At 35.7% G+C, this 22,040-nt stretch overlaps 2 protein-coding genes across 7 annotated transcripts in view; both read right to left on the bottom strand.

Moving 5' to 3' along the window:
* med12 (mediator complex subunit 12) overlaps positions 1-12,742 on the bottom strand; it is a 36,499-nt gene extending 23,757 nt beyond the window's left edge. For 2 of the 6 annotated variants that reach the window (XM_026281210.1, XM_026281211.1), the window contains exons 1-16: positions 12,543-12,742; positions 11,109-11,213; positions 10,444-10,635; positions 9,599-9,758; positions 9,292-9,467; positions 8,516-8,626; positions 7,087-7,359; positions 5,460-5,606; positions 5,273-5,372; positions 5,055-5,191; positions 3,845-3,976; positions 3,370-3,496; positions 2,292-2,521; positions 2,136-2,195; positions 1,794-1,970; positions 312-456 (exon numbers count right to left, since the gene is read on the bottom strand). In XM_026281210.1, coding sequence (XP_026136995.1) covers positions 312-456; positions 1,794-1,970; positions 2,136-2,195; positions 2,292-2,521; positions 3,370-3,496; positions 3,845-3,976; positions 5,055-5,191; positions 5,273-5,372; positions 5,460-5,606; positions 7,087-7,359; positions 8,516-8,626; positions 9,292-9,467; positions 9,599-9,758; positions 10,444-10,635; positions 11,109-11,213; positions 12,543-12,644 — 2,374 coding nt within the window. In that variant the 5' untranslated portion in view covers positions 12,645-12,742. The remainder of the gene's footprint in view (positions 1-311; positions 457-1,793; positions 1,971-2,135; positions 2,196-2,291; positions 2,522-3,369; positions 3,497-3,844; positions 3,977-5,054; positions 5,192-5,272; positions 5,373-5,459; positions 5,607-7,086; positions 7,360-8,515; positions 8,627-9,291; positions 9,468-9,598; positions 9,759-10,443; positions 10,636-11,108; positions 11,214-12,542) is intronic. The other 4 variants (XM_026281209.1, XM_026281207.1, XM_026281213.1 and 1 more) reach the window with 4 other exon arrangements.
* An 856-nt stretch (positions 12,743-13,598) lies between these two features.
* LOC113114309 (multidrug resistance-associated protein 5) overlaps positions 13,599-22,040 on the bottom strand; it is a 43,773-nt gene continuing 35,331 nt past the window's right edge. The window contains 6 exon segments of the mRNA XM_074559951.1: positions 13,599-14,680; positions 15,523-15,687; positions 17,436-17,549; positions 17,649-17,727; positions 21,078-21,237; positions 21,355-21,547. Of these exon segments, the coding sequence (XP_074416052.1) occupies positions 14,588-14,680; positions 15,523-15,687; positions 17,436-17,549; positions 17,649-17,727; positions 21,078-21,237; positions 21,355-21,547 (804 nt within the window). The 3' untranslated portion in view covers positions 13,599-14,587.

The raw sequence follows: 22,040 nt of genomic DNA on the forward strand, positions 1-22,040 counted from the left end.
AGCCGAAAGGTGAAGCTAAAGCACACAACTGCAGTCAAGACTGATTGTGACTGTCACCGTGCAGCACAAAATTATTTGCGTAACATACCTCAGCAATTAAAGAGAACGTAAAGATCTCAGTAAAAAATCGTTTGGTTGCTAAAATTTTGCAAATATGTGAAATTCTGTGTTTGAAAGATAAAATAACAAGGGTTTCTAGCAACATAAGGGCTAATGAATGACTTCTTTGATTCCTTTGCGAATAAATTTCCAGAGGAATGAGTAATAAAGTCATCAAAGTGTGTCGGTTTGAGTTGTGTTCATTGTTGCACCTGTCTCTGCTGTACTCTTGCGGTTGAGGACCTTCAGGATGTCTTTGGTGATCTTCTTGATGGCGTGCCGAGCTTCATCTCTCTGTTTGCCAACCCCATAGAGAACCACCAGACGCTGGTTACACTCGTGACTTGCACTCTCCTCCTGAAAAACAACCAGTTTAGTCACAATATTAGTCACATACAATACAATTCAAAACTTTGGGATTGGTACGATTTTTTTTTTTAAAGGAGGGGGGTTTATTGTGGTTTCATGCATTCTGAGTTCCACAAAGTTAAAGAGTTGGATTCTCATGCTAAACATGGCCAAAGTTTAAAAAAAACAATTTGGATGGAGTAATTATGTCAAATATACTGCTTCATAAGTTTCAGAAATGCTTTTTCCCCCAAGCATGGCCCTCCATGATATCAGCACACACAAAGGAGTCTTTAAAGGAGTCTGTTTTTGAATGTGAAGGAAAGAAAATCTTATTCTGCTTCATAAAGCACCCAGCGTTAAGTGAACAGTGGATGCAGTTTGTTTTTTTTCCGTCTGTAACATGCATATTATTAAAGTATGTAACATAGTTTGGTTAAAATTTCTCAATGGCAGTGTTAAAAATACCTTTTTACCCTGTCAAAAACAGCTCTTTTAAGAGCATGCCGTTTTGTAGCATTTTCCTTTAAATGTAAATGAGCTCTGTTGACCCCACCCCCTCTCCTCCGAGATGCACTGGAGTAAATGACGACTGCCATGTTCATTAATACATCCATCAACAGAACATCTAAATCGTTGAGGATCATTCTTCTCTGGAATGATGATGGCTCACTCAAGGCGGAACTAAGGTAAGACTCTACTGTCAATCAAACTATTGTGGGAGGGGCCTGTTTTTGTGACATCACACAGGAATCTGAGATCAGCTTGATTTGAGAAAGGGGTAAAGCAGATAAAAAAAAGCACTAGGTGGATTTTTATCATTTCAGTTCAGACAACTTGTAAAAGTGCATGTAGCATAATTTTAAATATACTTTAAAATTTCATTTATTCCTGTGATCGAAACTGAATTTTCAGCATAATTTCTCCAGTCTTCAGTGTCACATGCTCCTTCAGAAATCATACATAATCAGTGTTGAAAACAGTTTGTGGAAACCCTGAAGGAAGACATTTGCTACTTGAAAGAGACCCTTGATATTTATTAACAGTGACACTTCAGTTTAAGTACCAATTCTCATTATTAACTTGCATGCATATTATTTAACTAGCACTTCTAAAGCACATGTTAATGTCTTATTCTGCATGACCATTTCTTGCATCCCTAAATCCACCAAACACTTAACAGCTTCCTTACTAACTATTAATAAGTAGGACTAACTAGGAGTTCATTGAGGCAAAAGTTGCAGTTAAGCGTGAGAATTGATCCCTAAACTATAGTGTGACCTTCTTAACAGATCCATATCTATGTTGTGAAAGCATCATTTCCCATCAGTCCTGCTCAAGCTCACCTGAGGAATGGGGAAGTGTGTGGCGTACTGTATGTGACGGGGCTGCTCGTAAACCAGCGGGAAGGCCGGGTCCATGCCCTTGTCCTTGTCCTTGTTTTTGCTCTCCTGATCCGGGGCAGGTTTCTCCGGGGAAGGGCTTCCCTTCGACTCGCAGTGCATCGGAGGAGAAAACATCTGCTGAAGGTTCAGACAACAACACATTTAGTCAATTACTTAGATTTTGTTGTCTTGTTTCCAGACAAAATATCTAAACATTAATCTATGATATCTAATTATGTAAGAAAATCTTTTTTTTTTGCAGTGTACAAAACAGATAAGTGTAGTAAAACACTTTTTTCTAACCTCATCAAAGTTAGCGCTGGAGTTGTGATCTATCTCCATTGACTCAGACATACCAGTATCCTAAAAACAAACAAACAATGGAATTAATAGCAATAAAGTATGACTTCATCCAGCCAATTACATTCCACCACATCTTGACAGAAAAAAGCTACTTGCTTCCATTTTAACACTGCTTCCTGTTTCCTGCTCTTTGCGCTCTGATTCGTCGGAGGGCTCGTCGCTGGGGGAGCGTGGGCGGGGCAGATGGGAGTCGGAGGCCAGGTCGCCTCGTGAGATGAGGGTGCACATGTAGATGTTGTGTGAGAAGACGTCATGACGGATGAGCTCGCAGAAGAGGAGCACGAGATTGGAGAACTCCACTCGCTCGCTCTCGTTCCCGGGCTCAGCTTCACAGACACAGAGAAACATTTAGACTTAGTTCAGTTATACTTCATTTAAATGCGTAATCCATCTCTGAAGTGGTTCATGGAACTGGAAAGATATTTATTTATGGCTGTCGAGCAATTAATCGTGGTTAATCCTATTCAAAATAAAAGTTTGTGTTTGCACAGTATGTGTGCGTGTGTCCTGTACATCTGGAAGCTAATTAAATAAGCTTTCAATTGATGCTTTCCATTTATTTGGCTGAGATGCAATTATTTGAATATCTGGAATCTGAGGGTGCAAAAAAAGTCAAAATACAGAGAAAATCACCTTTAAAGTTGTCCAAATGGATTCTTAGCAATGCATACTAAAATACAATCAATGAAAAGCTTATTCAGTTATTCAGCTTTCAGATGATGCATAAATCTCAATTTTAAAAGGTGTACCCTTATGACTGTTTCCGTGGTCTGTTTTGTTGTATATGCATAATGCATTAATTCCATTCGCCATTTATTATTAACGCACATATTCAATATAGGTTTTTTACATCAGATACAGGAATATTACATTTTGTTAAAGCCTCCTTAGCTGCCTTATCTGCTTGTTCGTTGCCGACCAACCGCATCAGATGGTCAGGTCTCCAAAAAAAAAAAAGTTTAAATCATATTTCTTTAAAGAGTAAATTTTTTTCTTCTTGTAGGCAAGACATCGAATCTGTGCAAATTAATAAAATACAATAAAAAAATGCAGTTCCTTTTGTATGTGTCCTAGAGCTAAAAGTGATGCAAAAGCTTCAGCTCTGAAAATCTAGCTTTGTCCAGAGATTGGAACTGGACAAAAAAAACCTACGGATGCTAAAACATGAACTCACTGAGCACAGGTGCTTGTGTGTCCAGGAACTGCAGCAGGACGTCCTGGAAAACAGGCAGCGTGGCAGCAGACAGAGACCCTGAGGACACCGAGCACTTCTCATCCACGACCTCCGACTCTCCACACCGCTAAAAACACACAGGAACATATATATCCCTGTGAAAACTGTGCAACTGGATATAACCAAAACATATTCATAATACGGTTGTGCTGATACAGTAGTATCATGGACGATAGACAGTGATGTCGCCTGTTGCTGATGCCTTTCATAATAGCAAAATGATAATTATTATTTATTGTCCATCAAAAATAGCCTGGGTGTCTATCTTTAGCGAAGCAGCATGGAGAGCTGTTTTCTGTAACAGCTTTTTGGATAACTGAAAAAATGTAAGCATTAAAATTAGTAACTTACAATGTTTCGATTAAACCACTGAATACCAAATTCATAATGTAAAAATAATGTTTCCCAGCAGCACCTCGGCCTCGATCTCCGTCTGCCTCTTCTCCAGGAGTTTGGCCACCACCATGGCTCTGTGCGGCCCGGACCTTTTACAGGAAACAGCCCACTCACACAGCAGGGTCACCACCGCATCGTCATCTGGACTCATCTACAGGGACATTACACATCAAACATCAGAGCACCGGCTGAAACACTGTTGAGTTACATAACTAGTATTGCATAGTTACTGCATTTTATTTACGCTGATGAACAGCTGTCGAAGCATCACAGCACTTACGCGTCTGATTAAAATTTATAACTGTTTATTATTAGTATGCTACAATTTAAACATTTGGTGTTGGTAAGATTTCTCCATCTTAAACAGCTAACACCTGTGTTCTGTAAATCATTTTCCATCTGTAATTATTGCCTTCTCAAGTATTATGTGAATACATAATGCATATCTTTATTATTTCTACAGATCTATAAAATAATAAAAATGCACAATCTGTACATAAATGGATATACTGTTCCAGATTCTTTAACATTATTTATTGCAAAGTCTCGCTAAATGCATTTATATTTTTGTTCTCACGTTAGATATGCATGCATGTACCAAGAGCACCTCAAAAACCACAACAAATTCCTTGTGTTTGCACACACTTGGCGAATAAAACTAATTCTTTCAATGTTTTTGAAGTCTCTTATGCTCACAAAGGCTGCATTTATTTGATACAAAAAAAAATAGTTAAAAAATGTTGTGAAATACTATTACGATTTAAATTACGATTTTCTAATGTGCGATTTGAATATTTCTTATTTTTATCAATGTTAAAAACAGAGATTATTTTATTTTAGGATTCTTTGATAAACATTTATTTGAAATATAAATCTTCTGTAACATGATTGTCTTTACTGTCATTTCTGATCAATTTAATTTCACTTCTTAGTTAAAAAAAAAAAAATTATGGTAACACTTTATTTGAGGGTCTCTTAACTAGTTGCTTATTAGCATGCTTATTACTAGAATATTAGCCATTTATTAGTACTAATTAAGCACATGTTAATGGCTTATTCTACATCCCTACACCTAAACTTAACAATTACCTTAGTAACTATTAACAACCAGCAAATTAGGAATTTATTGAGGGAGAAGTCGTAGTTAATAGTGAATACGTTTTCTAAAGTGTTACTCTGAAAATCTGTGAAACCTCATAACAACAAATTAAAAGCACAACTCTCTGTACCTCATGTCCATCTTTGCTCTGTCCCGAGCCGAAGATGCGGTTATACAGCGAATCCAAGGAATTGCTGAAGTCTGACTTCTCAAAGCTGTGGTTATCCAAAACCTCCAACGTATGCAGGACGCGGCTGATGGTGAAACCTAGCAGACACACCACAGATGATATATTACACAAGCTTTACCGGGCATACGAGAGAAGCCGAATAGCTCATTCATGCCCACCTGCAGTCGTCTCCTGACACTTATCGAAAGACCAGCGAAACTCCACGGCCTGCCCTCTCTCTTTGATCTGCTCTTCAATCTCCCTCACCTTGACGCGGACCTGAGAAACATCACATTGCTTTAGATGAAGCGCTGTGGTCAGGTGAAGTGCTGGTAGATCAGATGATGTGAAATCAAGAAGTCAAACCTGCTGGTTAAAGCTGCTGTTGCCCCCGGGCATGGGTAGGTTCGACGGGGCGATTGGCAAGAGGTCTAATGGCGAGCCGGTCTTATTACGACTATCTGTCAGAGAGTAGTGCCAGACCAGAGCGCTGGGACAACACAACACGATACTCTAGAGGAACAAACACAATAAAACCAGTGTCAAGAGAAACGCAGCATACATATATACACTAGAGATATAACCGTATGTATCAGTATTTCTGTTAAAATGTGCACACAAGCTAAATATTAATATAACTCTCTGTAAACCCACTTTCTGACACTAGGTGGCACTTATTGAACAGAAGATTTAATACCGTTTTCCATCACCTCTGTGAACGAAGCAGCATTGCGATTAAGAACATTCCTTTATTAGGTATTACATGGAGCGAAGATGAACACAAAATGCCATTGAATCTTTGAAAACATTGAAAACTGTACTTTATGCAGGACAGTGTTTATTTATCCTCAGTTTTTCAAATCGCGGTAATCAAATATGGTTTTAATGATAATTAAAATATGAAGCGGTAATACTAACCATGGAAATTTTAACATAAATAAACTATCATGATTGATCTGTAATCATTGCAGCTATTGATGATTTATCAAGTATTCTATGGATTATTCCATTGATTGAGTAATCGGATAGAAGTTATTTTTCTTTATTAAAGAGCATTAATAAATATACAAGAGATAATAAGATAGATCTCTTAAAATAAACCTAATTTGTTTACTCTTTAGAAAAATAAAAAATATTATTGTTGAAATTGCATACATTAATAACAATGAAAACTAAACCCATTTAATGCATTTAATCGCCAAATTACATTCAAAATGCAAATACTAATAAAAAAACAAAATACAAAAATCAATTTTGAATTAGTTTAAAAAGGTAAACATTACAACCTAAAACTAAGGCATAAATCAAAATAATTAAAAAAAAGAAAAGTGCTGTTCAGTTCACAGAAGTTATAGAAATGTATCCGTTTCAATTAAGATTAAATAGATTTTTACACTTTATGGGGATGTTTACCTTTATAAAGCCTTTTTTTTGTATGCATCATCTTTTGAGTAAAATTATTACATTTAATCAGTCAATTGGAATAATAAGACATTTGAGCTGTTATCAAAAAATGATATCAGTATCAAGAGCATGCAAAAAGCTGCAACTGAAGAGGCATTAAAATGTAGGCCTATTTACACACTATTTAATTTAGCTCAGAGGGACATGAATGCATTTAACCTGCCCTTACAAATGCATAAATAATATTTTGTTATTTAAAACCAAAAAAATGTAATACTGATATTTACAATTATTCTAAAAATGAAAAGATACTTTAATTGTGAAATGAAAAAAATGTGTCTGAGTGTGTGTTTGTGTGTTTCACAGAGAGAGAATGAGACGATCAACATGAACATCATAAGTAGCCACCATATTGATTTACGGTCTTAAATATGTCAGGCACTTATTAAATCTACAGTCCAGGGTTTATCAGATTGTGCATCAGTAATAATAGTCCATGGGGAGACAGTAAATGGACTAAACGAAGCCTAGAGGCAAATGATTTTTTGTAGTTACTCTAGGAATCGTTTCAGCCCTAGCAAGCCATTACCTGCAGCATGCAGCTGAGTCCAAACACCACGGGTCTGTGCTGGGGGCAGATGTAGAAGTCTGTGAAGGGCGTTTGAGGCTGGTTGCCCCCTGCAGGCTGGGAGGTCGGGGTGGGGGGCAGAGCGTTCCCTTGCTGTGCCGATATGCCGTGTGAAGGGTGTCCGCCTGGACCTGGTCCGAGACTGCCATCGCTCAGCAGCAGATTGAGCCGGCGTGTGCAGAAATACGCCAGCCGTCTCGATAAGTAGGCTGACTGCACAAACTCTCCAGAGTACTGAATCAAATAAAGATAGGGCTCAAAATTATCAAAATCCATTTTATAAGCGACCATGTCAAGACAGAATCAATTCTTTATGGGTCCTCTGCCCTGATTTTGGGAGAGAATCTTCAAAAATCTCTGGTCAAACTGTGTTAAACCAAACTGAAAGTATTATACTTTTATTGTTCATTTTTGTTTTGGATAAAAATGGGTAAAATTCAACAAATTTGACATCGAGTCACATTCTGGTGGGAATTTAGATTTTTAATACTTCTCAAGTTACGTGCACGCAAACTTTGGACTAATAATAATAATAATAATAATAATAATAATAATAATAATATTTCTCGCTCTCGGAAAGCAATGCAAATATTTTAACCAAGTCGTCTTTCTAGTTTCAAGATTATTTATTCTTCAATCATGCATCTTTAAAAGACAAAAGTCTGCAAAGTGAAACCACATTTGGTTTCTGGCCGCTGGAAATGTGCACAATTTTACATTTTACTCCTGGAGTCATACATGGGCCTGAACCACACAGGGCCTTAAAAATCAAGAAGCCAACACGAATGTAAATCTAAAAGTGTATTAAGATATCTTTGATAGAGGTCTTTGAGTTACAGGCATGCAAATGTTGGAGAAAAAACTCAAGAAGCAATTTCCCCCCATTATTGTCATTATATTTTTCCATCATAATTGTCATATAATGAAAAAAGTAATTAAGATTACTAAAGTCAACAGATTTCGACTGTTAAAATAACAACCATGAGTAAATATATATATCCATGACATTTCATATTTTGGTTCTTTTGTTCATTTATGTATGACTTTCACTAGATTTTTTTAACAAATGTAAACAATTTGACACGGGATTACTCAAACATAAAAAATAAAAAAAAGATACATTAATTAATTTATAAAACAACAACCATTACAGCTCGTTGCCAAAGCAATATTTCTAATATTCAAGTTCTAAAATAACTAAAACGAAAAACTAAAACTATATAAAGAAACTAAAAGAATTGACTTAAAACAGATTTTTTTTTTTTATAATTCACAATAGAATTAATACACTAGCATACCAATGATATTCAAATATCAGTCCAATAAACAATCTTGAAATGTGTACATTTTATTGAAATATGCAATCAACTGAAAGCGATTGTTAACACACCTGTAACAGGAGCGGCAGCAGGAACCGCAGAAGCTCGTCCTCCCCAGGTCTGATCTTCTCAAAACACTCCAGCACCCAGGTGAGGAACTCGTGTCTGTCTAACATGCCGTCCTGTCACACATGAACACATGCACACAATAAACAACCCCACCAACATGCACAAAAACACTCCCCTTTTGATAAATCCCTTAAAGGGACAGTTCACCCAAACATTAAAACTCTGTCATCATTTACGTCGTTGCATAGTTGCTTTCTTATGTTGGTGGTTCCCATTGACTTCCATTGTATTTTTTCCTACTATGTAATGAAGTCGATAGGAGCCAGCAACTATTTGATTACCAGCAAATTTCATAATATCTTCTTTTATATTCAACAATATGAAAGCAACTCATACATGTATGGAACTAAATAAATGATGACAGAGTTATATTATTTGGGTAACTGTCCCTTTAAGACATGGTAACAGTGGGCAGTATGACATATCTTTAATGTAATTCAGACTAATTCATTTTATCATAAAATATAATTTTCTCTGGCTCACTTAAATCCTTTTATAACACTTGGGATCGTTATATTAAAGGAATATCTTTTGCATCTGTATCTAGCATGGCATCACCATGTAATATTCGTCATCTGTTAGAAGGTAATTCTTTTTTGGGGTCGTAGTCAGACATATTTCCATGTTTCTTTGTTGCACTCGCTTGCAAACTGACAGCCCTCTGTATAACCTGAAGACAACATCACTGCATCTGTGAATTAAAAGGTTGCCCACGCACCTGAAACATGAACATGGCCAGCTTCTCGTTGTACTCCCACTGTTTCATGGCGGTCTCCACCTCAGCAGGAGGAGCAGGAAGAGGCGAGCCACAGCCCTGGCTGGGAGACTGTCTGTAAAACTCTGCCACCTTCTGCAGCTGCTCCCACAGGTACTTCGTTATGATCTGAGTCCATTCTGCAGAAGCCAGATAAAGCCAGTGAGGCATTGCAGCACAAAGCCCACCAATCATCTTCATCCCCAGGACAGTGCTGCATGTTTGATAGAGCTGAAGTATTGAGCGAGTGATGCACAATAACCACACTAACCTATGCAGGGGTCAATGACGTGCCTCTTCTTCACCTTGGTTTCAGTTATAGCAGCGTGATACGCACATGTCATTTTAATCATCCAAGCGGATCGCATCACCGGCACAGAGTACTTGGCAAGATAGCCAAACACTTCCTCTTTCTTGCTGAAGATGGGAACCTATAGTGCACACATACAGCTTTCAGTCTAAAGCAAGCTTAAAAACCCACTTGACCAATGTAGTAACTAGGGCTGTCAAAAAAAAAAAATACGAATTTTGAAAATGCATCGAATTTAAAATAAAAATCCACATTCGAATGCAAAAACACTGCATTTTTAATTTAGGTGTGCATTAAGGAGGCTGTCTTATTAGCCCTGGGTATACTTCACATTCCGCATGTTTAGAAAGACGTGTAAAATTAATGTAAGTTAAAAAAATGTTTAAACATATCTCGAGACTATATATTAAATGCATTCTGTGTGACTAGCTTTTCACGCTTTGTATTTAACTATGCATGCATACATGATGCTGTTTTGTTTATAGTCATTTAAGCAACTTAATTATATTTGGTTTGCAAACATTTTAAATATGTATTTTTTCATGTTTTCTTATGCTTTGAATAAACGTGCATTAGCAATATTTTGCTCGATGCGCCCTCTTTTGTCCGCAGGAGAGAAATAAAAAGCTTTTTTTCACACGGACTTAAATCATTTTAAATTCGAATTTTGATCATATTTAAGTACAAGAGTTTTTCAGCTACTTTGATAGCCCTAGTAGTAATGCTTAGAGGTTTTTGTGATGTTCTGGATCTGCACAAGTGATCTGTTCAGAGTTTACACACACAGCATCAATGCAAAAGCAAACCTTTTTAGCGAGCTGGGTCAAGGGTTTGGTGCCGGCCAAGTCTGTGAACCAGTTATTAATGGAGCTCTGCGAGCGCGCTGTGACGAGCCAGAAGTTGTCCTTCTGATTGACCTGTGGCTTTCTCTTGCCAGTGTCTGGAAACGTGTTGCAGCGTAACTTCTCCGCGATGATGCTGCTGAAGTTTGAGCTGATCTGAAAAACAGAAGGGAAACAGGAAAAAGGGTTGACTTCGCCTTCAAGATCTTCATTTGATATTAAGCACTTGTGTATTACTTCGTTTCTTTTATATACATCTGAGACCCTGGAGCATTAAAGCAGTCTTAAAACAGTCTCTGGGGTATATTTGTAGCAACTTTACTTACTTTTTACCCTTATGACTGATTTTGTGTTCCAGGGTCACATTTATCCATCCATTCATTATCATATAATCATTTTAATGTCCCATTTAATCAAATTAAGTCTGAGCACTGAAACATGCACAAATACGATTATTTAATAAACTCGGTTCATTTTATTTTTTAACATCATTACATATCTGTAAGGGTCTATTTTTACCACAATAGACAAAAATAGACAAAGCTCTGTTTCTCCGACAATTTTTAAAAGACTGAGGATTTGACTGATAAAATGCATGCATGCAGATACCTCTGCAGTGATAATCTTACCTTTGAAGAGTTGAAATTGACATTTTTAGCGCTGCCATGCTCGTCGCCTGAAACAGCCGGCTGGTTGTTAAATCCTTGCTTGACGTTCAATGCCGTCAAATCATCCTAACCATGAGAGGGTGATAGTTTCAGTTATTAAATAACTCGTACATGCATCTATTCTCATGCCATTGTGCTGGAAGGTCAGTCAGACTTAATCACTTATTCATCCTAATGAACTCTCAAAATCCATCAAATAGACAAACAATGTTACACTATACTATATAACACTATATAAAACTGAAAAATCTGTTGGATTATATATTATATAAGACGACATCACATGCATTTTTTTTACATTGCTTTGCATGTGATATTATATATATATATATATATATGTATATATATATATATATATATATATATATATGTATATATATGTGTATATATATATATATATATATATATATATATATATATATATATATATATATATATATGTATATATATATATATATATATGTGTATATATATATATTTTTTTTTTTTTTTAGATAAAAATCTACTGGAACAATAAGACATCACATGCAATGCAATGCAAAATAAATAAATTGTTATATATATATTTTATATTATATATATGATATTATAATAATATATATATAATTTTTTTGCATTGCATTTCATGTGATATATATATATATATATATATATATATAACTTATGAAGCACACTATAAAAAGAAACGGATATTCAAAAATACTTTCATATGTATTTTCTGTCGTTTCCTTTTTCTGACAACTGAGACTGAAACAGCTCCTGAAAAGCATTTTAAGGCATCACAGGCACGTGCATAATTTCTCTCTTTTTTTAATGCACTTTACGAACCCATGATTCTCAGAAATGTTGTCTAGTTTTCTAGGTTTTAAAACGAATCCATCAGAAACATATCAATTTAAGAAGAGTTGTCAACAAACACACACACACACACACACACACATACATACAGACAGCACTACCGTACTAACAGGCTATTTGGGATTGTTTACATCTATATATTTTCAAGAAATATATCTTTATTTATTTACTAAAATAGATAAAATAATGATTAAAACGGTTGTAGGTTTCATATGTGGCCCTTTTTAAACGGCACTGTAACGATGAAAGGGCTTTAAATACAAACCACGGTAAATACAGATTCTCAAATAATTTTTAAAGCTGGGGTTCACAAATAAAATGACCCTTTCTGCTCTCTAACCATCTGGAATAACAAGTAAAGATATTAATCTGAAGCGAAAATGTTTTTTTTCTGTCTAGTTAACCGAGCCGTTGGTTTCATTGTTATTGGCCGTTAGCAGACGGCGGGGCCTGATCCTAACAGCCCTGGAAAACACACTTTAATTCGCTATTTAAATAGAAAATGTCGATACAGAGGGAAAGAGAAAGTCTTCTTACCTCTTTTTGCTTCGGGTCCTGTGGATAAACGTCGGGAGGACCGAGTCTGGGCCGTTTGAGAGGCCTGTGTTCGTAGCTCAGAATGCCGAAGGCAGCCATCATCCCCTCGGCATGTCAGCCGGTGTGTGGCCGATCCTGAGTGCTCCTTCTGCGGCTAGAGCTCCGCCGCTTCACCGTTGCTTCCGCTCCGACGGAGAATGATGGGTAAACACGAGATAACATAAAAGTCCCTCCAGTACAACAAACGGATTTTTTTTTTCTTATTGCAATGAGACAATTAAAAAAGAAATAAAATATAAAAAGCAATAATAAATCTACGTCCATAACAAGTACACATAGTCATGTAAATAATTATAAATAAATATATTCAAGGTTTCAAAATCATTTTTCGCTTCGTTATTTCTTGTTTATTTTAATTTCTATTTTAAAATTGGTAAAAAAATATTTTCTTGTATGTTTACTTGTATATTTACTTGTATTTTCACTATCTGTTTTCATTTGTGGATGAATAATTTTCAATATATAATAAGTAAATTTACTATACTTTATATATCATACGTCAACATACGTCATACGTCAACAGTGTGCTCATATTCTTTGAGTTGCAATTCAATCTTAGTATTTTGTTTAACAAAAAAAAAAAAAAAACCAAATCACACCAAAATCATTTTTTTCATATAACCTTTTTATATATATATATATAACATATGCCATGTCAGAAAAAAAAGTCCAGACATGTAAAATAACACATAATTATAAACCACATGAAAATTTTACTTTAAAAGTTATTAAAACACAAACAAACGTTGGGTTATCAAGTTATATTGTAACTTCCCATAAACAATTTATACTGTAGTTTTTATCCCCTTAACCCTTACAGAAAACATGTATTATATTTTAAAATTTTCAATAAATAAAATAATATAATGATTTATGAATAGTTTCCCCAAAAAGTGTCTCCACAAGGTCAATTACTTTTTTTTTTTTTTTACTAGGGTTTAATTGTACCACACACACAAAACCGTTAAATGTATAAATATAACCTTTATTCAATAAAGCATTGTTTTTTTAATAACAATCATAAAACAAGTGTTCATGAAACAACCACAAAACTATAATCTCTGAATCATAAAGAACAAGACAACTCCATAACTCTACAACTCCTAAGCATATCTAAGTTTGTGAACAGATTTCTCTTCATCTTGATATTTCCAAGATATACATTTAAACAGATGCGTATGGCATATATATTAATACAAAATAATTACATATATAGACCCAAATTCTTGCATAATTCAGGTACCTAAATGTGCAATTTTGTCATCCATCCCTGAAGAGATCACAAAGTGTAGTCTTGATATGAAGTATTACAGGCACTCTCATTGAATGAATTAGAAATTTAGCATGTGATAAAAGATTACACAGAAATATGCACTTAAAATACAAATAAGAGCAGCACTGTCTCGTTGAATTATTGCATGAACTCACATTGCACATTTGTGTGAGTAAAACACTATCCGCACGATGCTTTTTACAGGTACCTGCCAAATATTTAACAGCAGAGGCACAAAACGTACACAGTATGAGCATCAACGAAAGCACAAGGAAATAATGCAAAATAATTCAAAAAAATAAAAAATAAAAGGGTTTTGCTGATGTCTGGAATGATTGATCTTTGGTTGGATTCATGTATGCATGGAACTCAACAAATCAGATCAACAGTTTACCTTACGCTCGACACATATCTTGTATGCTTTTATAAAGAGAAAAACGACAGGAAAACAAAAACATTATCAGTGTGCAAAATTTACTTCGGCCGAACACAGACAGAAGAGAGTCGTCTACGAGAAACACTTCAGCAGGCCAGTAACACAAATAAAGTGCCATCAACATGACTGTTCCCATTGGAAGGCTCTTCTTCATGACGTAATGCACTATATAATCTCTCTGTGCGCTTACTATAACAATATCATCGTCTTACATTACAACAAACAGACTGACAATCTCAGTTTGAGCAGCTTCCAGGATTTCAATCTGGAGTATCTTCAGTGTCTGCTTTCTTCTGCTGCCACCATCATGGCACGGAAACGGGAGTTTTCATCGGCCAGCAGGTTTGAAGGGGTGTCAAACTCCCAAATCTATTTAAAAAACAACAAGACATTACTTTGACTTACTGTATATAATCCATACTGTATATATAGGCAGTGTTTTGATGCAAAATATCAAACCAAGTCCGATTTTTTAAAGCAAATGAGGCGTTATGATTTTACAACACTCACTTTTCTGTTCTGAGTCAGTTATTCTACACATAAAACCAATGCATCAGCATTTAAAGATTTAATTGCACCTGCATGTGTTATAGTGATGTTATAGTTTGACTACTGTCCGTATAGAGTTATCTATTGATTTAATTTGACATGGAAATAATTCATAACGCTGGGAGAGATTTTTACAGCCTGCAGCTTTGCACATTAACTAAGAACAAAAACAATGCAAATTCTTAAAACTTTTTTTGTACATTATATATATACTTTTATCATTTAAAAACGAACAAACTTGTGTTTTGTGGACGTTTTGCACCTTAAATGTATGCTTGAGCTGTTTCTTATAAATGCCACTTGGTTTAATGTTTTGTTGTCTATCCATTAAAACACCTAACATGCGAGATTGACAAAAAAAATAAAAAAAATAATTAGTTGATATCAGTAACAAGACAATATTAGGCCTGTTGTGACAAGTTTTTCATATTCATATTATGTGTGATTTTTTAGTTTGCGGTGACCGTAATAACATTTTCATTTAGGTGTGATTTTTGCCACCTTAAATTGATTTCTAGGGACATTTCTACATTTTTCACAGGTGTGTTTGTTTGTTTTTCAGAGTGAGTGATACTTGTCGGCTTCCACACTGTTAAAACAGCTATGATATGAGCGGACACATACAGTAGATTGTGTATGAGTGTATAAAGGAGTGCACGCACCTGCCCCTGGTCCAGGACCATGATCCTGTCACAGTTGAGCACAGTGTTGAGGCGATGGGCGATCACTAGAGAGGTGCAGCCTCTGAACGAGGTGCGAATCGTGTCCTGAATGAGGCGGTCTGTCTCTGTGTCAATAGCAGCTGTTGCCTCGTCTAACAGCAGGATCTGAAACACACACAGCACAATCAATCTCAACACAAATCTGTTTAATGGCGCTTGTTGTTTTCTTTCTTTACATTTTAAGTTAACAGGATTTTTCTCCTGTGTTGAGATGTCTAATTGACACTGTGGCAGGACACATCGAATGGCTTGTCTCCTTGTCATTAGAATAGCCAGTAACGAAACAAAGATGAATAACTCTTTCCCCGTCAGCATTTTTGAGAAAAAGTTTCCAGCCAACGCCAATGTTTTTGATGATTTTCACTAAAATGTGATGGGCTCCAGTGTAATTTGAATGTTTGAATATGCAATACACCAAAATAAAAATCTTTTACATTTTTTTTAAAATAAATTAATAAAAAATAAATTCTAGCTTAAGGCATTTTTTAAACAACACTTGAATAAAGGTAGGTTTCATAAAAACGCATAATTTTGGGCAAAAAGGTGAGAAAATCTAATTTTTATCAAAAACTAGATCTGGATAATATTTAGTATGATTATCAGAGCATAAATCCAGTAAATCACTTCCGTCAACACTTGCTCAGACATAAATCACTTCCTGGATCAACACTTTACTCCGTAACATTATACAGTTTTAATTTACATGCGGTCCATTTCTGATGATCATTATTTTTAATATGCATCTGTTTTTGTTCGGGAGTTTTGTATTTGTTCAGAAGATGTGTAATAGCGCCCCTTCGTGAATAACAGTGAAAATACAAAAAAAAACACCAAAACTCATCTTTGGCGGGAAAAGAGTTATATTGTAACATTGTCTAAATCAGCGGTTCTTGACCAAGGGGCCTCAGCAAATTTTTAAGAGGATCATACAATGACTTAAAATATGATAAAATCAGTATTAAAATAAGATAAAACAACTAAAAATAAGATATTTCTTAATTCAGCCCCTCAACAACTGTTTTGTTTGAAGAACCAGGATACCCAATGTCCTGGAAAACTGGAAAATATTAATATAAATATTATTGTGTCTCATTTTAAAAGGGATTTCAACTTCCATTCTTTATTTCTAAATAAATAAATGATAACTTTAAAATCCTTAGGATTATTAATAATGAATACACATTTTTCTAGTCATGCCACGCTCTAAAATAGATTAGAAACTGTGAGTAAAAACATTTTTAAATCACAAATTAAAATGTAAGAGTCATGTAAATTCATTGGCTTAAAAAGAGCGAGATCCTTGGAAAATATTCAGCTTCTAAATCTTTTGGAATCCTGCGAATGTAATTATTTTAATTTTAATTCTTATTTATACAGAGACTAGGAGTGCCCATAGTTGATAAAACATTTGGGGCCTTTTTGATTTTTTATTTTTTTATTTTTTTTTTTAGCAAAATATAGGGCCTTGAAGTCAAAACACTGAGGAACCATTTTTTCCCCTCAGGAATTATATATCTGTGTCACTGACAAATGATTTTTAAATAGTCATTCACTGTCTGCCATTGGGTGGCAATGTTTCATCGCTTCACAACAGATTCACCAGTGCATCTCAACAGCAAGGGAATAACAATGATGAATGCAAATAATACACTGCATCTAACCATATAATCAAATATAGTCAAAGCAGCTGAATCAACAGCTTCATCGATTTTAAAGGGGGAGAAGAAAGCTGTAACTTTAGGTTTAGGCATCTTGGCACAACTTCTCTTTTGTGATAGAGGCTAGTCATATTAGGCATGGGTTGTTTCTAGTTTAAATGGGTAAGTGAGAGCGTCGGTGATCTCAACTGTTACCTTGCTGTGTCTGAGAAGAGCTCTGGCCACACACAGAAGCTGTCTCTCTCCCACTGAGAAGTTCTCTCCATTATCCGTCACCTCTGAATGCAGTGAATTAGGCAGCTGGCTTACCTGAAAATAAATCAACATGGGACTAAACCACAGCTACTCCAAAGCCGATACAAAGTCAGACTTCAGAAAATCAAACTAGGAACTTTTGCTATTACTCACCATGTCCTTAATGTGCGTTTTCTCCAGAGCTTCCCAGATCTGTGCATCTGTATACTGATCCCAAGGATCCAGATTTGATCTGTTGGTGATATAATCAATTTATAAATATTATCTGACCCTAGTTTTACTGATTCATCAAGTGGATGTTATTTTCATCAAAATACAAGAACTTGCTCAACTTTAGAAATGAAACTGCTGTTCAAAAGTTATGGATTAGTACGATTTTGTCTGCTTTTTTTTTTTTGAAAAAAAAAATTCAAATGATTCGCGATCCCGCTCCGAACTCCCAAACTGACTCAAATGATTTGCGATCCCCAAACTAACTCAAATGATTCGCGAACCCGCTTCGAACTCTCGAATTGATTCATATGATCCGCGAAGCCTCTCCGAACTCTCGAACTGATTCAAATGATTTGCGATCCCGCTCCGAACTCCCAAACTGACTCAAATGATTCGCGATCCCCAAACTGACTCAAATGATTCGCGAACCCGCTTTGAACTCCCGAACTGACTCAAATGATTCGCGAACCCGCTCCGAACTCTCGAATTGATTCAAATGATCCGTGAAGCCGCTCCGAACTCCCAAACTGACTCAAATGATTCGCGATCCCGCTACGAACTCCCGAACTGATTCAAATGATTCGCGATCCCCAAACTGACTCAAATGATTCGCGAACCCGCTTTGAACTCCCGAACTGACTCAAATGATTCTCGAACCCGCTCCGAACTCCCGAACTGACTCAAATGATTCGCGAACCCGAACTCTCGAATTGATTCAAATGATCCGCGAAGCCGCTCCGAACTCCCAAACTGATTCAAATGATTCGCGATCCCCAAACTGACTCAAATGATTCGCGATCCCGCTTTGAACTCCCGAACTGACTCAAATGATTCGCGAAACCCCAAACTCTAATAATTAACAAATTATTAATATACTGTAATATTTTGTTGTTGTTGTTGTTGTTGCTAAAAAAACAGACCTAAGCCATCAATAGCCTTTAAAATGGCTTAAAATGCATTATATAAAAAAATAATGAGGCAATAATGATTGGTTAATAATAACACTGTTAAAATACATAATGTAGACAAATACAAAATACACTATTTATGTAAATGTTATTACAAATGCCATGTGATTGCTGCTGTTACAATTACAGGACACGCTACTGACCAAACATTTCATTCAAATATTCACTTAATCTTTCATTTTTGGCCACCTTTTTGGTATAGATGACACAGGCTTTATAATTTCTTCAACAAAAAACATGCATATCACAACCCTTACAAAAATAAACCATGGTTTTATCATAGTAAACTAGAGTAAATTAGATTCATAATAAAGTTATAGCCACAGGTAAATGTCAAGAGCTACAATTGTGATTTGTAAATAATACAATTTATTCATTTAGTTTTTTATTTGATTAAAGTTATTTTTTCACCCCTATAGTAGTTTTTTTTCCATTATCATATTTGAGGAAGGGGGCACAACAATAAATCCTGCTTATGAAAACCCTTAAGGTGTTGTTATACACGTCTCTGGGAATGTGTGCTTTACCACAGACACACACACACACACACACACACACACACACTGAACCATGCGTGGTGTTTTCAGCTCTTCACTATATTGACACATGATGATGCTACACATGTGGATTTCACCATTTCATTTGATAAAACTATCATCATTCATTCGTATCGTATACACAGACTGACAGAAACTGCAATGTCTTTATGACAACCTGTCAAAATAAAATTTTGGTGTAACTTTGAAGAAATTCAAACAGAAATATAATACTATTGCACAGAGTATGCTATACTTGATATGCTATGCTTGCTATTAGCTAATAATAATAGTTCATTAAAAAACACAGAAACTCTGGTTATAACCCACCAAAATAAAAGTTTGGTCTAACTCAAAGAAATTATGTAAGAAATTGCTTAGTAAAATATACTTAAAAAAGATATACTAAAACATTATTTTAAAGGAATATCACACAAGTTTTCATAAAAGTTTTAATTTAAGCCTGCCAAAACAATAACACCATATTTTTCAGAAACAATTTCTAAAAGGACATTTGTATTTGTGCCTATAATGTTTATTTATTATTATTATTGTCAGCTAATAAAATCAATGCTTCATGGACCATATTCATATAACATCTAAGGCTAAATCTAGCTCTTGACTGGTTGAGTTAGATGATGATTAACACTAAACTGCAGAAAATCAGTTGAGTCTCCCCAGCTGGAAATGTCACTGGCTGTTAAAATCTTGTGTTTCTTATAATAAATTGACATATTGATAACACTGAACCTTTTATAATGCTCTTAATGACATGTCGATGCATACTGTATGCATTAGTGAGTGTGGTGGTGCTTATGGGGTATGGTCACTTATTCCTGATATGAACTGTTTCAAATGCAAGACATTGATTGCATGAGATTAAGTTTCTAAATGATAGCCTGTGTCCTTTTGTAGTTTGCACATATATTTATCATCAAACTGTGATAACTGTGACTAAATTCAGTATATATACGTCCGCCATATGTTGCCACCCCTCAAAAATTCCTGCCCCCTTCTCGCCACCCCAACAATATTTTTCTAGATCCGTCCCTGGTCACATGATCTCCAAAAATCATTTTAATGTGCTGGAATCAGTTTTTTTTTAAAAATCTTTGATACTGTTTTTCAGGATTCTTTGTTGAATTAAAAATTTAAAAGAACAGAGTTTATTCTAAATAAAAATATTTTCGAACTATATATTATCTAAGCCAGTGGTTTTCAACCAGTGGGTCGCGATGGTATTGCAGGTGGGCCGCCAATTACTATTAAAATAAATAATAATATTGTTCATATATGTAAAAATGTCTATGTCATAACACAATAACATCGTTTCATGTATAATTAAATAAGAAAAAATAAATATTAAACTGTAACTATGCTTCCACTATTCAAGCTCACTGATTGGTTTAAGAATAAACTCCCAATTTATCTTAGATATTTTTGCTGCTTATGCTACAGAACAACAGCAGTTGTGCCAAGCGGTACCAGCCTGAGTTATTTTCTGTTCATTGCCAGTTCATCCGATAAAGACAGTTAATAATCGATCTCCTATTAACCCAACAATAGCGGGGTCAGTTAATTTTTGTGCAGTGGGCCGCAAAAACATATGTGTTTGGTTGTGTGGGCCGTGAGTTAAAAAGGTTGGGAACCACTGCCTTTACTATCCCTATTCATCAATTTAACAAATTTTTCTCTAAATAGACTTTTCTCAATCCAATCAATTCTAGACAGGTAAAATGTCTATTCCTACTTTTTTTCTTGTTAAATATCCTGTTTCACATTGAAATACTGTATGTGACATTGTGTAAGTGACATGGGTTGCATCATGTTGACTTCATGTCTTGGTAAAGTGATGTGGACCGTACCTGACAGAGCCAATGAAAAGAACCGGCTCTTGGGGGATGACTGACAGCTTGCTCCTCAAGTCCTCCAGACCGATGTGAGCGATGTCGACACCATCAATGATGATTGATCCCCGGCTGAGCTCCACTAGTCTGAAGAGTGCGACACCCAGTGAAGATTTCCCTGAAGAAACAACCCACCTGTGTCACAAACTATATCCTCCTCCAGTAATATGACCAGCAGTAGAGATGAACACAAACAGCATCTGAGAGAATAAAACAGCCAAGCAGACAGGTGTACCTGAACCCGTTCTGCCAACTATCCCAATGGTCTCTTCTGGAAGAACACTGAAGGAGAGATTCTTCAGCACCAGAGGAAGGTCATCCCGATATCGCATTTCCACATTCTGGAAGGTGATTCGTCCTTCTTCTGGCCAGCTGGAAACAGGAGCAGAGGAGCCGCAGATCTGCCGAGGACCCTCGCTTTCCAGGTTCTGAGTGAATAATGATGATCTGCATTTACAACAGCCACCAGGCTGACCAAAGTGCTTTACAGAAGAGCAAGATTATACCACATACACAGAAAACAGGACTACCAACAAGGCCGCAGCGTTTTGGACGAGATGAAGACGCACAATTTGAGACTTAAATGTACTGCAATATAAAGAATTGCAGTAATGCATAACAAACACATGGACAGCCATTTCTAAAGTTTTAGGAGAGAGAAAGTTTTTAATTTCAGGCCGTAAACGAAGCTAATAGAAACTGGATCCATTAACAGAAGAGAGATTTTTAAATGCTGGTCAACAAGAACACCTATGTTCTGCACCTGTATAAAAAGGATTAAAAAAAATGGATAAAACTTCTAACTCAGGACTTCAATTATCATTTGGACTGAAAACAATTAGAAGACATTTTGGGCTAGGCATGACTTAACCTCCTCTAAACATTGCAGAAGAGAAGTAATCACAGTGGAATTGTCTCTTT

Source organism: Carassius auratus, chromosome 14, assembly GCF_003368295.1.
Source record: "Carassius auratus strain Wakin chromosome 14, ASM336829v1, whole genome shotgun sequence".
Taxonomy (NCBI): Eukaryota; Metazoa; Chordata; class Actinopteri; order Cypriniformes; family Cyprinidae; genus Carassius; species Carassius auratus.